The following is a 14,432-nucleotide window of genomic DNA, read 5'->3' on the forward strand; positions in this document are numbered from 1 at the left end:
GTGCTGTTTATATGGCTCTGCCTACATTTTGAAATGTAGGAAAAAAACCGAGGTGAGGCAGCAGCGGGTTTCTCCCATAATGCACCGCTCCACCATCAGCGGGAAACCAAAATGGCGAACATGCTCGGGGAAAATGAACCGTTTGTTATTTTCTGAAGAAGGCGGCAACTCCTCAACTTTGGATTACGTCTTTTCGACATAAATCCGATACAGATAGGGAAACGGCGGCTGTGCTCCAGTCTTCGGTGTTTTGTTTTAGTTTTTTTTTTCTCCCAGGCCAGGCGGCGTGTAGCAGCGGAGGTGACCGAATGAGGTATTGTTGTCATCGGGCTCTCCTCCCGTGGGGGTCCGACGGTCAGCGACCTTGCCGGGGCTCTGCGGCACTGCTCCGGGGCTTTGTGCTCTGTCAGCACGGCTGGAACACTCTTATTTAAAACATTTTCAATACCCTTTAGCGCATTGCGTTACTTTAATTTGTCCCAGTTTAATCTCCTGGTTGGTAATAGCCCAGCTCTAGACTCAATAACGGAACAAAGACATCCCCGACCCGTTAACACGAACAAGCTCTATTTCATTTATGGTCTTTTAGTAGCACTAAATATTTCCACATAGAATGTTATTACCTCGTTTTTGAACGGGATTTAGACGTGTAATTAGGTGCAAATCGCGTGGTATTTTGTGCACACACTTGCAGTACACGTATTTTGGTTAATTACCAATTAAACACTAATTTAATTGTAAGGAGAATGACATGTTTGTGTCCAGTGGAGCATCATTGGCTTTTTACCAGGATTGCCTCCCATATAATTCTACAGGCAGTAATTACATACAAAAACTGTCATTTGTTGTACAAATTCATAAAAATGTGGTTAAAAAAAAACACAAGAAATTATTGAAAGTCAAAACTTTTCAATGTTAAAACAAATAATAAAACAATGAGGTGGGGGGAAAATATCGATGCAAAAAATATTGTAATTTTTTGTGACAATATTTAAAATCGGACCAGAAATAAAAGATTTCAATTTTAAAAAACACATTGAGAATTTAGGTATAAAATCCTGATTGTTTACAACAACAGAGCACTTTCGAAATGTGAAAAAATGCATTAAAAAAACAACCTAAAATTTTTATTTAATTAAATATAATTTTCAAACTTTTTTCTTCAAAAGATTTCTTTTAGATACAAAGAAGATAGTACATTTTCATAATTAAATGTCTATACGTTTTCCTTAAAAAAAATAATAATAATAATTTAAAAAATCGTTATTTTTCACTCTATAGCCAATAGGGGAGCCACAACCACAATATTATATATATATATATATATATATATATATATATATATAGGATTTACAATAAGGAAATAATATTGCGATAATCTTTACTATCCAATCACAACACTTAAGAACTGTTATTGTTGTTTTAAGGTCTTTCTAAATTTGTAAGACACCTCCAACTCATTCTGGGCCATTTCAGCTGTTGTGTGTACAATAGAATAAAAATACTATAAAATCATAAAAACTCCAACAGGAAATAATTTGAAAATCTTTTTACTGAAAAAATGACGTGTGATATTATATAAGAGAATCTATCTATCAATGATCTTAGAAAAAGATGTATGATTGAACCTTATGATAAATAAATCCCTTAACAGCATTAAATGTGCAATATGATGGTAAATGTGAGATTATTTATTAAAACAATTCATAGATTTTAATTTAAAAAAACTCAACCTGGATAAAGAATAGAGTAATTCATTACAATTTAATAAATGTGATACAGAAAGATTAAATTGTGCCAAAATTACAGAAAAAACTTTATGAACAAATTAAATATTAAGCAAAAAATAAATAAATAAGTTACGGTACATAATGTTGCATTAAAGTTAAACTTTACATTCTTTTTTTGTGTCTACCCAGATTCGTATTCAATTCAATTCAACTTTATTTGTATAGCACAAATTACAACAAAGTCATCTCAATACACTTATAAAAAATATAAAAAGCTTCAATATAACATTTAAAAGCATTCCAACATGTCCATTTTGTTGTTTTGATGCTTTTTTTATTCGTAAACATTTACTCAAACAACAACTTTTATCCAAAGACATTTTGTAACGGCTTTGGGCTTTAAATCCCATCATGCATCTCAGTTATTTTAAAAAAAAAAGCAATGGATAAAATTAACCCAAAAAGTTTATACACAGTGAAACAACAGATATTTGTAGGAAAATGTGTGAAATGTTTAAAAGCACAGAGCTGTTTTAATTAGATATGACGGTGCTTAACTTGTGCTCATTATTACATTATTACATAATATTTTCTACAACTCACTTTTTTTCTGAAATACTTCAGCATTTTTCAAATACTCCCATAAAAAAACTCAAGATATTTGTGGCTTATTGTGTTAATTATGCATGTTTTCAAACTGTCTTCACTTTGAATTTTAATTTGTGTCAAAATTATTGCCAGATTGTAATGTTTCTGATTATATGCTGTCAATTTGTTAGTTTCCTGGCTAAAATTGTATTTATTCTTCCATTTTTGTTCCTTTTTATTATAATTCAGATAAGACACTTCTGTAAGTAGGTACTTTTTGTTTATTAAACAAATTATTCTAATTTGTGTATGTCTCCTCCACCCTCAGAGACTCGGGAGCTTTAGATCACCTGTCCGCCCATCACAGAAGTCCTCCCCAGAGGCAGCAGAGGGAGAGGGACGTGTCTCTGTCCCCCCTCAGCCTGTCTGGACAGGGGGACTATGAAGAGGACTTGATGATGGCTGACAGGTTCACAGAAGGACAGGACGTCCTCGCTCGCTGGTCAGATGGATTGTTCTACTTGGGGACAGTTGCAAGGGTTAGTGACGTGTCAACAAAGGAACACGATTTCCTTTAGTTGCTCATTGATGGAATACATTTGATCTCAGTTTTTTTTGTTAGTTTTCATCATGCAGTCTATTGAGAAATGACTGAATGTGTGTTATTGTGGTTTATATTTCCAGATTGATCGGGATAAGCAGCGATGCTTTGTGGTTTTTGAAGATCGTTCAAAGTCGTGGGTGCTTTGGAAGGACATTCAAACTGGTATGTAGAATATAGGGAAATATATTATCGGTATGTGTTTTACCGCTACATTTTCAACAGCTTTTAAAAGTAACCTTAAGTAGTAGCTAAACCCCAAACCCACTGTTTTCTGCTGAATACATATGTATTTGGGTATTAAGTAGTGCTGTTTATTGATCTCAGTCAAAAGTATTTTGACTTAAAAGTATTTTCATTTTGCATATTTAGTTGTAAAATGTCAGATATACTGGCCTCTAAGGGTTGAACGCTGGCTTTTACAAGTTAATTTTGCTATTGATTGAAACGGCTTCTTTAAGATTCCCCTGCGTCATCAACTTTCACTGTTGCCTCCCCCCCCATAAAAGCTGAGATGAGGGAGGAGGGTTTCCTCTAATCACAGCCCTCAGCGAGCATTGAGCACAGTTCTAATGAAGAACTGCTCTCTTTAGCGGTGAAGTTTTTGACTCTGTGCTTATATAAATAGCATATTCTGTGCTAATCAGAGGGTTTATCAAGTTTTGTGTATTTACAGACACATCTTGTGTGTATTCCCGTCTGTTCTTGTCGCATGTGCGTCTTCCTGTGTGTGTGTGTGTGTGTAAGCAGCGTTCCAGCCTCTGCTGAGCCATTAACAGGCTGGAACGTCAGTGATAGTGTGTGTAGTGTTGTGTGCATGAGGATTAGTAGTAGAGCCCATAATCATGGCAGTTTTTTAATTTCCCTCCTAGTGGCAGGTCAGCAGAAAGCACGAGTGAACTGGTTTATGCTGATCTCCTGGTAGGGGGGAAATTGAAAAAAAATGTCTTGATTATGGACGTGGCTCCATGAGCTGTTAAGACACCCCCGGTCTATACTATAAAATCTCCAATGAACAATCTATGCTGTGCTAACTAGCTACTCAATACTCACTATAGCTCTCTATTTACAATTCTCTCAATCCAACCTACTCACCACAGATTGCAGAATCCACAGGTGATAGTTTTTATAAAAAGGGCGGGGCTAACTGTGCTTATTTGTGACACACGATGGTCCAGAAAACGTCACAGAATCTAATTCTCAGGCAATAGTAAAATTCACTTGTAATAGCTGTGGTTCAACCAATAGAGGGCAGTCACTCACATTTTACAACAAAATACGACAAATTGAAATACTTTGACTAAAATGTTGAACTTGCCTCCTTAATTGGCTATTATGTGTTGCATTGTTATGAGTGAAGCCATATGTTGACACTGTGTGCTATTGCACCAGTATATCAATATTGTGAATAAATACATTTGATTTATTATTGTAGTTCATCAATTTAAGGATCATAGGGCATAGCCAGTGAGAGTAGAAGTCTGCAGCTGCAATACAGTAGATTGTTGTTTTTATCTGAATACACAAATGTAATGTTAGTAATGCTTATGTGTCACATAAAAACTGACGTGTGTTAATGATAATTTAATGTCATTAAATCAGAAATATTGATGTCCAATTCAGGGGACGAAGATGATGAAGACGATGACGACGATGACATCGTGTGCTCCATATGTCAGGATGAAACCTCAGAGGAACCCAATGAGATTGTCATTTGTGACAAATGTGGACAAGGTACCAATCAGTGATGGATGCTGACATCACATCCAACCGTTTACTCTGTTTCTACATGTGAGTTTTAATATTCTATAAATGTGCTCATCATCCATTAGGCTATCATCAGCTGTGTCACACCCCGATGATTGATGCTGCTGTCATCGATTCTGATGACAAGTGGCTTTGCTCAGAATGTGAACTCTCTCCTATTCTTAAGGTACAGGCTTTGTTTTCAGTTTAACTATTACATCCTGTAGCCGATTCTATAGAAACTGAATATCCTTCATTTAGTGGAGAAAACTTATTCTTTGTGCCTTTTTTGATCTTCAGAGAGGAAGTCACAAAAGAGGACGGCCAGCAAAGCCCTTTTTTGTGCAGGAGCAGCAAGCAGAGCAGAAACAGGAGCCCATGGAGGTCCACCTGTCGCTTCCATACGCCCTGAACGAGCTGGTGTGGGACCAGGGCCACAAGACCAACATTCAGCACTGCTACTGCTACTGTGCCGGTCCGGGAGAGTGAGTAACGCAGCAGATATTTTCATCACAATGAACAATAACGTTGTGGAGTAATTTATAACACACCTGTGAATGATTATGGTCATGTGTCGTCTCCTTGTTTGTAGCTGGTACCTGAAGATGCTGCAGTGTAACCAGTGTCAGCAGTGGTTCCATGACACCTGTCTTCACTGCTTACAGATGCCCATGCTTTTCGGAGATAGGTACAAACTCCCATTATTTATTCTATCATGAAATGATCACGTGAAAGTATGGGTGACAAAATATTGCAATATTTCACTGCACGATTAACGTATCGATCCAAAAAATGTTGAAATTGATTTTTAAAAATGTTTTTTAATGAAAAAAAACATAAAAATGTTTTCATTAAAATGCATAGCACGTAAACACCCAGTCTCTAGGTGTCAATGAACCACATCAGACCTTGTGGTCTTTATTTTTTGTATGTATTTTGATTGCACTTTATTTTCATAAAACATACTGGGCACTTTTATAGTTGTATGTGTGGGTTACTTTTTTTGTTTTTTTTAACACAATCAGAGTCTGTTGTAGAAGCAAACGATAAACTTAAAAATGTAATTTGACAGTCTGATGAACAAACATACCACTTGTTTTTTATATTGGTACTTGAATTACATTTAGTTACCATTTATTTGTTCTCACAAGTATGAAAAAATTAAATGAATTGTATTTCACATCATTTTGTACTTGTAAAGATGAAATTTGTAATTATTGATATCGTGATGTATATCGTATTGTTTAGTATCGGGATATACTGTATTGTTAACCATGATGTGTAGCCCCCCCCTCTAACTCGAGTTCTCCACATCGATCTGGGTCTGTGTCTGGCAAATTCTTTTGGAACCAGGGAGGGACATGAACAGAATGCTTGAAGCTGATTGGGCGAAGCGCCTGTCCACCATAATTTGTTTGATGTGTGCCAATCACACGGTAACAAATGATGACGTTGTCATTGGCTTGCGCCGCAGAGACGCTGCTACAACAACAAGGCTCCGCTTTGCCGTCTTTACCGTCCAAAAATGCACAAAGCGCCTCTCGCTGTTGCTCTTTCAAAAAGGAAATACTGGATTTTTCTAAAACTGAGTTTATAGGAGCTTCCACATTCATTCATCTTCCTGCGTCGACATCTTTCTATTTCGATTTGGAGCTATGCTAATAGCGGTAGCCCAGCTAGTTCCTCTCCCCGCAACTGCGCATGCGCCAGTTTTGCTTTGGCGTTTTTGCCTCCGTCACACCCGGATATCCCGCCCTAAACCACAACACTGCCTCATGATTGGTTCGAACTGGTTCAATTCGAAAGGCAAAGATGGGAGCAGCACAAGATGGATTCTGGTGTTTGTGAACACCAGGAGAATCCATCTTGCAGACAAGGTTGATCTATTGTATCGTGGTATGAAAATCACGCATCGTATCGTCGGATTCATGGCAATGTACACCCCTATGTGAAAGTGCGTCTTTAAGGGGAAAAAAAACAGTTTTGATTCAGATTTTTATTTTATTTGTTTATTTTTAGTATATTAAGAGAACAGGAAAAGTACTGAAAGATCAGTCCATACAAACAAAGGAAGGATAGAAAAACGAACACATGGTGTTAATCAATCACCTGCCTTTGATTCTCTGCACACATTTTGTCTTTGAAGCTTAGAATGTTCCGTCTCACTCTAACTTCAGTTATAAACAGTACTTTCAGCTTTGTATGATTGCACATGTTCACCTAAACCAGTCATGGGCGCGGGGGCCACATGCGGCCCTCGGTGTAATTTTATGTATTTATAAGAAATTAATTCATTAAGTTGGAAGGAATGGGAAGCCCAACACAATACTCACTAATAACTAGTCATAATAACTAAAAACACACAACGGCAGCAAAATGCACAAAATGTCCGGAAAAGTTCTCGTTAACAACAAAAACACACATCAAGGTTTAAAAAATAGACAAAGTGACTCGTAAAACACACAAAACTAAATGACAACAAAACACACACAAAATTATTCCAAAGATGCACATGATGCCTGCAAAATTACACATCATGACAGAATAATACACAAAATACAGAAAATGACTCAAAAATTCCAAGAAAATACACAAATGACAATAACAACGTACAAAAAACAGCAATAGCACACAATGACTGTAAAAAGCTCAAATGGACAACAAAAATACAGAAAACAGAAGAAAAGAATATGCAAAGTGACAACAAGAACACACAAAATAAAACAAAAACACAATGACTCAAATGCACAAATTGACAATAAAAATTCAAATAGACAGAAAATACATAAAATGACAAAAACACACAAACTGACAACAAAATTACACATGATAGAAAATGCACAAAAGAACAAAAATACAGAAAATTACTCCAAAATGCACAAATTGACAACAAAAATTTTGAAAATAACAAGAAAATACACAAATGACAACAAGAATACATGAAAATGGCACACACAATAAACACACAATGACTCCAAAAACACCCTTAAAGATGACAAAAAATCCCCCAAATGACAAGAAAATGCACAAAATGACAACAAAACCACAATAACCTTTTGTTCTTTCCTGTATTAATTCTCAAATTAGTCATTAATCTAAATGCTGACGTCAATGCTCTTTTCATAATTTGACATTTCATATTCTCGTGTCACCATGAGATCAAATAATGTTACATTGTTAAATCATGTACTGATGTCACAATGTGTGTGTGTTTTTCTCTGCAGGTTTTATGTGTTTATTTGTTCTGTGTGCAACAGTGGACCAGAGTATATCACCAGGCTGCCTCTGGGCTGGTAAGAAAGCTCCACCAGTGCTTTTCTTTTGGCCTTTAATAAAATCTGTTACTTTACCTGAAATGTTTTCCAGGAAGGATGTGGCCCACCTCAGCCTCTACAATCTGAGCGTGATTCACAAGAAGAAATACTTTGACTCTGAGATGGACCTCATGGTTTATATAAACGACAACTGGGAGCTTCTGCAGCTTGGCGAGGCAAGTAAATGAACATTTTTCTCCCATAATGACGTCTGCCTGTTATTTTACTGGCTGTGCGCATTAAGGGTATGGGAAAAAAAATCAATTCACCGCTATATTGCACCACATGATTATTGTATCAATCCAAAAAGCATCCAAATAAATTTTTTTATCATATTGTTTAGAAAGAAAAAAAACCATTTAATTTTGCAACATATACAGTACATAGCACGTAAACACCCAGTCACTAGGTGTCAGTGAACGCACCATCAGACTCACTCCTCAATACATTTTAGCTGGAAGTTGATTACACTTTATTTTCATTAAACATACTGGGCACTTTGATAGATGTATGTGGTTAATTTATTTAAAAAATAATTTACCAGAATAGAAGCAAAAGTTGAACTTTTTCGAAAAATGTAATTTGACAGTTTCATAAACATACAATTTGTTTTCATTGTTTATGCTTGAATTACAATTAGTTTTCATTTGCTTATTCTCACAAGTAAAAAAAAAAAATTGTATTTCATATAATTTTGTACAATTATTGATATTGCGATGTATATCGTATTGTTTAATGCAACGATTCAGCACACAATTAATGACACAATTTAGGGCCCTATAAATTCATTTTTATTTTCTTTCAAATTCCGTGTTTTCCACATAAATCTTTTTAAAATTAAGTTTTTTAATAATATTAATCATTTTTTTTCAGAAAATATTAGTTTTTAACTCCTGTGAGGAAACAAAATAAATAAAAAACCCATAATTAATTGTATGTAAAAAATAAAGTAAGATTCTCTGTATTTTGGAGTCAGTGATGATTTGCATAATTTTTTTGGCAGTTTAGGCGGTGTTTTGGGTGGTTTAGGCGGTGTTTGAATTGGCCAGGTTGGGAGGCGGGCGGGCGGTGCACCTAACGAGTGGTTCCCGAAAACATTTACCCATTAAAAAAACGTCCTTTGTTTGATGGCGTTTCATCCCGATTCTGTCAACGGTGGGTTTTTTTAACGATTCCGTTAACTTGGATTTTATAGGGCCCTAACAATTAAGCTGTTTATGTACCTTAAATCTACTTTTAATTTCTCACATGAATTGACTTATTACTTGTCATATTTGTGACGTTTCAGCTGGCCCACACGCCGCGGCCAGAGCGATACGACAGAGTCCTGGAGGCGCTCAACAACAATAGCTGCATGTGAGTCCAACTAACTCTCAATGAACTTATTTTCCTCCAGGCTTTTTTTTTAAATTAAGTTTGATTTCCTCCAGGTTCATGTCAGGAAAGGAAGTGAAGAAAAAGAAACACTTGTTCGGACTGAGGATTCGGTTCCCTCCTGCGCCCCCAAACTGTGACGAGCTCGCTGGCAGGACGATGGAGAAGGCGTCGCATGAGATCACCATTAAGGGCTGCAAATCTACCAAAGGTCTTTCTGGCATGAGGTAAACTTTTGATTTTAAATGGGGAAATGTTATTTACCTAAAATTAGAATCTGATTTTGTACATTTGACACTAAACTCACTATACACAATCGAAAGCATGAGAGATAAAAACAGTATTTAGATGTTGAAAGATTGAAAATTACCATTAGCTCTGCTACTGCACTGGTAGTTAAGAAATTAATTGGAGGTAGCGTAACTTCTAAGCAATATAATCAGCAGGCTTTTGCACATTTTTGATCTTTTGAGTGCTTTAGTAATTGTTACATTAATAAATGATGTATGGTCTGGGGCAGGCATATGCAACTGGCGGTCCGGAGGCAACATGTGACCCTAAGACTAATTTTATGTCGCCCCCAAAGTAAATACACAAAATGACTCTATAATAACATACACAATTACAGAAAAATACTTAAAATTACAACAAAAAATACTCCAAAACACACAATGTGTCTACAAAAATAACACACAAGGATAAAATATACAATACACAAAATTATGTAATATGCAAAAAGGCAACAAAACTACACAAAAAACAGAAAAAAACTCCAAAAAACGCACAGACCAACAAAGAATATTAAAAAAATGACAGAATGATACACAAAATCACACCAAAAACACAAAATTGATAAAAAATTCCCCATACTGTGGGTGGTGTTCCCTCAGGTGTCCGAGCACTTTAACCAACGGCACGGACAAGAAGAAGAAGAAGAAGAAAAGGAAAAAGAACAGAAAGCGTTCCTCTGAGACTCTGACCCAACCACAGCGTTCCATAGAGCTCTTATCACACGTCTGTGCTTTTTTTTTCTCTTTTCTTTAACGTCTGTGTCACTTAGTGGGAGTGAACTGGGTGTGTTGCATAGTTTTGTGGTTGTGTTTTTGTGTGTGTTAATATTCAGCGTTAAAACAGAAAGCCCTTCTAGGCTAAATGTAAAGGAAGTGTAGCATGTGAGGAGCCATGTGGAAAAACTGCTTTTTATTTGTGACTTTGACAGGAAATGAGAAAGCCCCCACCACTGGAGCCCCACACATACGAGCATTTGGCACCAATCAAGTAAGTGAGCGCTCAATAAAATTAGTTATTTTTCTGTTTTTCTGTTTGAATATTCGTAATTTCCAATTGTTTGTTTGTTTTTTTTCTTTCAGCAGGTCACTGCTGTCCTCCCAGACTTCAGATGTAGAGTCCATAGGAGCTCTAAGCACTTCAGAATCTACCTCAACTAGCATTTCAAGACCATCCAGGTACAAACGCTAACGTGTATTTCCGTAATTTCCGGGCAATAAAGCGCAGTTTTATTGACCGCATTACAATAATTTAGTGATTTTTTTTATATATAAAGAAAAATCCACACATGCCGCAGCATAACATAGGCCGCACCCTTTTGGCTGATGAGGGTGCCCTTCAGACCACTCGGCCAATCAGAATGGGCCGGTCGGCGGGCTGCTGTACTCAAGTTAGGTTTCACGGAAGTGTCCGTGTTTCAACTGATAAGTTTCCTTTACTACATGGTGTCTCTTCCTCACTGCCCCACGTTTACATATCAGTTAATTTACAGCTTTTTATGGTCACTTTTTACTGGAACCAGACTGATACACCGCTTCATCCGCTCTTCTTACCGTGAACTACCGCGGAGCGTTCACAGCTCACAGAGTCGGAATCTGAGTCAGAATGCGGACGTGATCGCTTCTGAACAAATCCAACGTGGTGATTTGGCAACTTCATGTTGTTTGCTACTATTACAAACTGGCTGACTTACAGTAGATGGAGCGGAGATCAGAATAGCCTGGATACAGCCTGTATCCAGGATGTTCTGATTGCCGCTCCGTCTGTTCGTCCTCCTTACAGAAGCGTCTCCATCAGCCTCAGAGTTCTATGTTCTATGATGACAGTGTGTATCATGACAAAATGAGTGATCAGAATGATTCTGTGCAAGCAAAAACGGTTTCATGTTAACAATTTTATTGTTCCACCAGGTCTAATGTGACGGAGCTCAATTTTGTGGCAGCATGAAGTTTATAAAACCGGGAAAAATCCACAATTTAGCCACGTCATTGTTTAAGCCGCAGGATTCAAAGCGTTAGAAAAAGTAGCGGCTTATTGTCCGGAAATTACGGTATATAATTAACATCAGAGCTCAGCGTTTAGGTAAAATTTTAACATTTCAGTAGAAAATTTCCCCCTGGGATTAATAAAGGAATTTTGATTCTGAAAAGGCCAAATTATTCATGTAGTCGAGAGGATTTTCATGTTAATGATAGATTATGTGACATGTTGGTTAGCAAGCTTGAAATTGGTGTTAAATAAAGTATCTAAATGCAATAAACGTGAGCGTTTTACCTGGTTTTATAAGGTACAGTATATTTCCTCCTGCTTTGCATGTGTACGCAGGCAGGTTAATTTGTAATGTATTCAAAGGTTTTATTTATTTATTATTTTATTTTATTTATTTATTATTTTATTTTATTTATTTATTATTTTATTTTATTTTATTTATTTATTATATTATGTTGTATTTATTTTATTTAATTCATTTAATTTATTTATTGTATGTAATTATTAAAAAAATGTATTAAAATTCTGATGTAAATCATGCGCTGACCTCCCGCTCTGTCTCTTTTCATTACACACTAGGGGACGGTGAAGAATTCACAATACAATGAACGATAATGGGCTCACTATAACTATACTCGGGTTGTACTGATACAATATTGATAACGGATATCGGCCCGCTATCAGGAGGAAAAATAGTATTGGATTCTATTGGTTTTTAGTCATATTCACTGTTGCTGACCATTGTTCTCTGTTTAAGTAATATCACTTGATCAAGCCTTTTCTAACATTCCACACTACAAAATAAGTAATAAATGTATGTATGATAATATGCACTGATAGCGTTTCGGATCAGCATCGGTCAATACGCAAGAACGCAGTATCGGGACAGCCCTAAACGGATGTAATGCGGGATTTTTGGAAACAAAAAAAACACTGAATGAAATGCAGTTAAGACTTTATCCATGTTATTTTTATTCCCCGAAACAAAGTGTGAAGGGGGATATACTGTAGGTTTGAGCTCCGTCCGTGCGTATGTCCGTCCGAGTTAAACTTTTCTCAGAAATTGTTAAATACCTTGATGGAGTTTGAAAATGAGAAGCATACAATTATTTTTTCCCCGAGTTATTGCCCTTTTTGTTTTTTGTTTTTTTTACTCTGAGGCATCTTCAAAATCTCAGAAATTGTTTAAGATATGATAACCAAATTCTGTGTATGGCTTCACGGTATCATTACCTTGATGGAGTTAGAAAATGAGAAGTGCGTAATTATTTTTTTCAGAGTTATTGCTCTAGTGCCTTTTATTTTACTCTGTTTGATGCATTTTCAAAATGGACAGCTTTTCTTAGAAACCGTTTAAGATGGTTAATAATTTTATATTCTGATGTGATGATATTTTCTTACGTATACATCTCATTTCTTAGATTTAGGACATTTTGGAAAAGGTTGTGAGTTATGATGACAACCAATCTGGCGGAGGATGTTGATGACTGTCTTCTTGTTTGACTTTAACAAAGTTACATACTTCTTTTCAAATCAATAGGAATATAAAAAATAAAAAAACAAACTATAACAATCTGGTGTGTAATAGATCATGGGGATTTTTCAAAGGGTGTAAGAAAAAGTCGCAGTCAAAGCTTTTTAAAGAATTTAAGAACTTATCAGAATCTGTTGTAGAAGCAAAAGTTAAACTTTTTTGAAAAATGTAATTTGACTGTTTGATAAACATACCACTTGTTTTTTATATTTGTACTTGAATCACAGTTAGTTACCATTTACTTGTTCTTTTCTGTTTTATTTGACCACCACCCTCTCGCGACACAACTCGTACCCTCAACGATGCATCTTGTGACGTTTTAATTTCGCGATATATTTTCCCACTTTTATAAACAGATTTTTACACCTTGTGTCTAATTCATCCAAACTATCCAAACAAAAAGAAAATCTGAACCTCAACTTTTAAACTGTTGTAATCTCTTTTTGCAGTTTTGATTAATTTGTTTTAAAAAAGTTCTCATTTCCTCTCCAGCCTCTGTAGTTCCAACAGAACCCGAGCGGTCCACATCATGCCCGCCTCCTCCCCTCCACCGATGAAAAGGAAACGTGGGAGACCGCGACGGGTTCTGCAGCCTCCCAAAACGGAGATCCCAACCCGGAGCCACACGGACTCAGAGGTGCCAGAGGAGGTGCTGGGCAGCCTCCCGGGGCTTCACTCTGCCGACATAGTGCACGGCATGGACCCCAACAGCCAGCTCTTCCACCTCAAAAGCTCCATCAGCAGCTACTTTGGAGCGGCGGGGCGATTGGCGTGCGGCGAAAAATACAAAATCCTTGCTCGACGGGTCACCTTGGACGGGAAGGTGCAGTACCTGGTCGAGTGGGAAGGAGTCACTCCGTCGTAAAGTCATCGACGCTGCGTGTGAATTCACTGCTGTGATAATATGGAGGTAGATTTGTCTTTATTATTCAATAAAAACAAAGAAACAAGAAAAATCACGTGAATTTAAAAAAATACATTTTCAATCAAAGAAAAAAGTGTTCAAATGCAAAAAAAAAAAAAAAGAGAGACCCAAATAATTGCGTTTGAACATTTTTTCATTGATAGAAAATGTTTTTTTTTTTTGATTGGTTATCTATTTTTATTTGGGTCATATCCTGGGTAGTACATTTGTGTTTATCATTCAATAAAAAATAAAACATTTCAAAGATAAAATAAAAATATTTTTAATCAAAGAAAGTGTTTGAATGCAAAAAAAATTGAGCCCCAAAAAATTACGTTTGAACACTTTTTTTTGATTGAAATTT

At 36.3% G+C, this 14,432-nt stretch overlaps 1 protein-coding gene across 2 annotated transcripts; it reads left to right on the plus strand.

Moving 5' to 3' along the window:
* The first annotated feature begins 100 nt into the window (after window positions 1-100).
* On the plus strand, window positions 101-14,153 carry mtf2 (metal response element binding transcription factor 2). Of its 2 annotated transcripts, none has more exons than XM_028472770.1 (15): window positions 101-313; window positions 2,647-2,857; window positions 3,003-3,084; window positions 4,522-4,653; window positions 4,752-4,852; window positions 4,966-5,150; window positions 5,258-5,353; window positions 7,890-7,958; window positions 8,032-8,155; window positions 9,268-9,335; window positions 9,410-9,580; window positions 10,244-10,367; window positions 10,573-10,631; window positions 10,724-10,819; window positions 13,657-14,153. In XM_028472770.1, the coding sequence occupies exons 1-15, from the start codon at window positions 309-311 to the stop codon at window positions 14,027-14,029; spliced, it is 1,896 nt and encodes a 631-aa protein (XP_028328571.1). In that variant the 5' UTR covers window positions 101-308; the 3' UTR covers window positions 14,030-14,153. The 2 variants fall into 2 exon arrangements, with proteins under 2 accessions (XP_028328571.1, XP_028328572.1); XM_028472771.1 differs by having other exon boundaries at window positions 4,543-4,653.
* Window positions 14,154-14,432: the final 279 nt, after the last annotated feature.

This window comes from Gouania willdenowi, chromosome 17 (genome assembly GCF_900634775.1).
Source record: "Gouania willdenowi chromosome 17, fGouWil2.1, whole genome shotgun sequence".
Taxonomy (NCBI): domain Eukaryota; kingdom Metazoa; phylum Chordata; class Actinopteri; order Blenniiformes; family Gobiesocidae; genus Gouania; species Gouania willdenowi.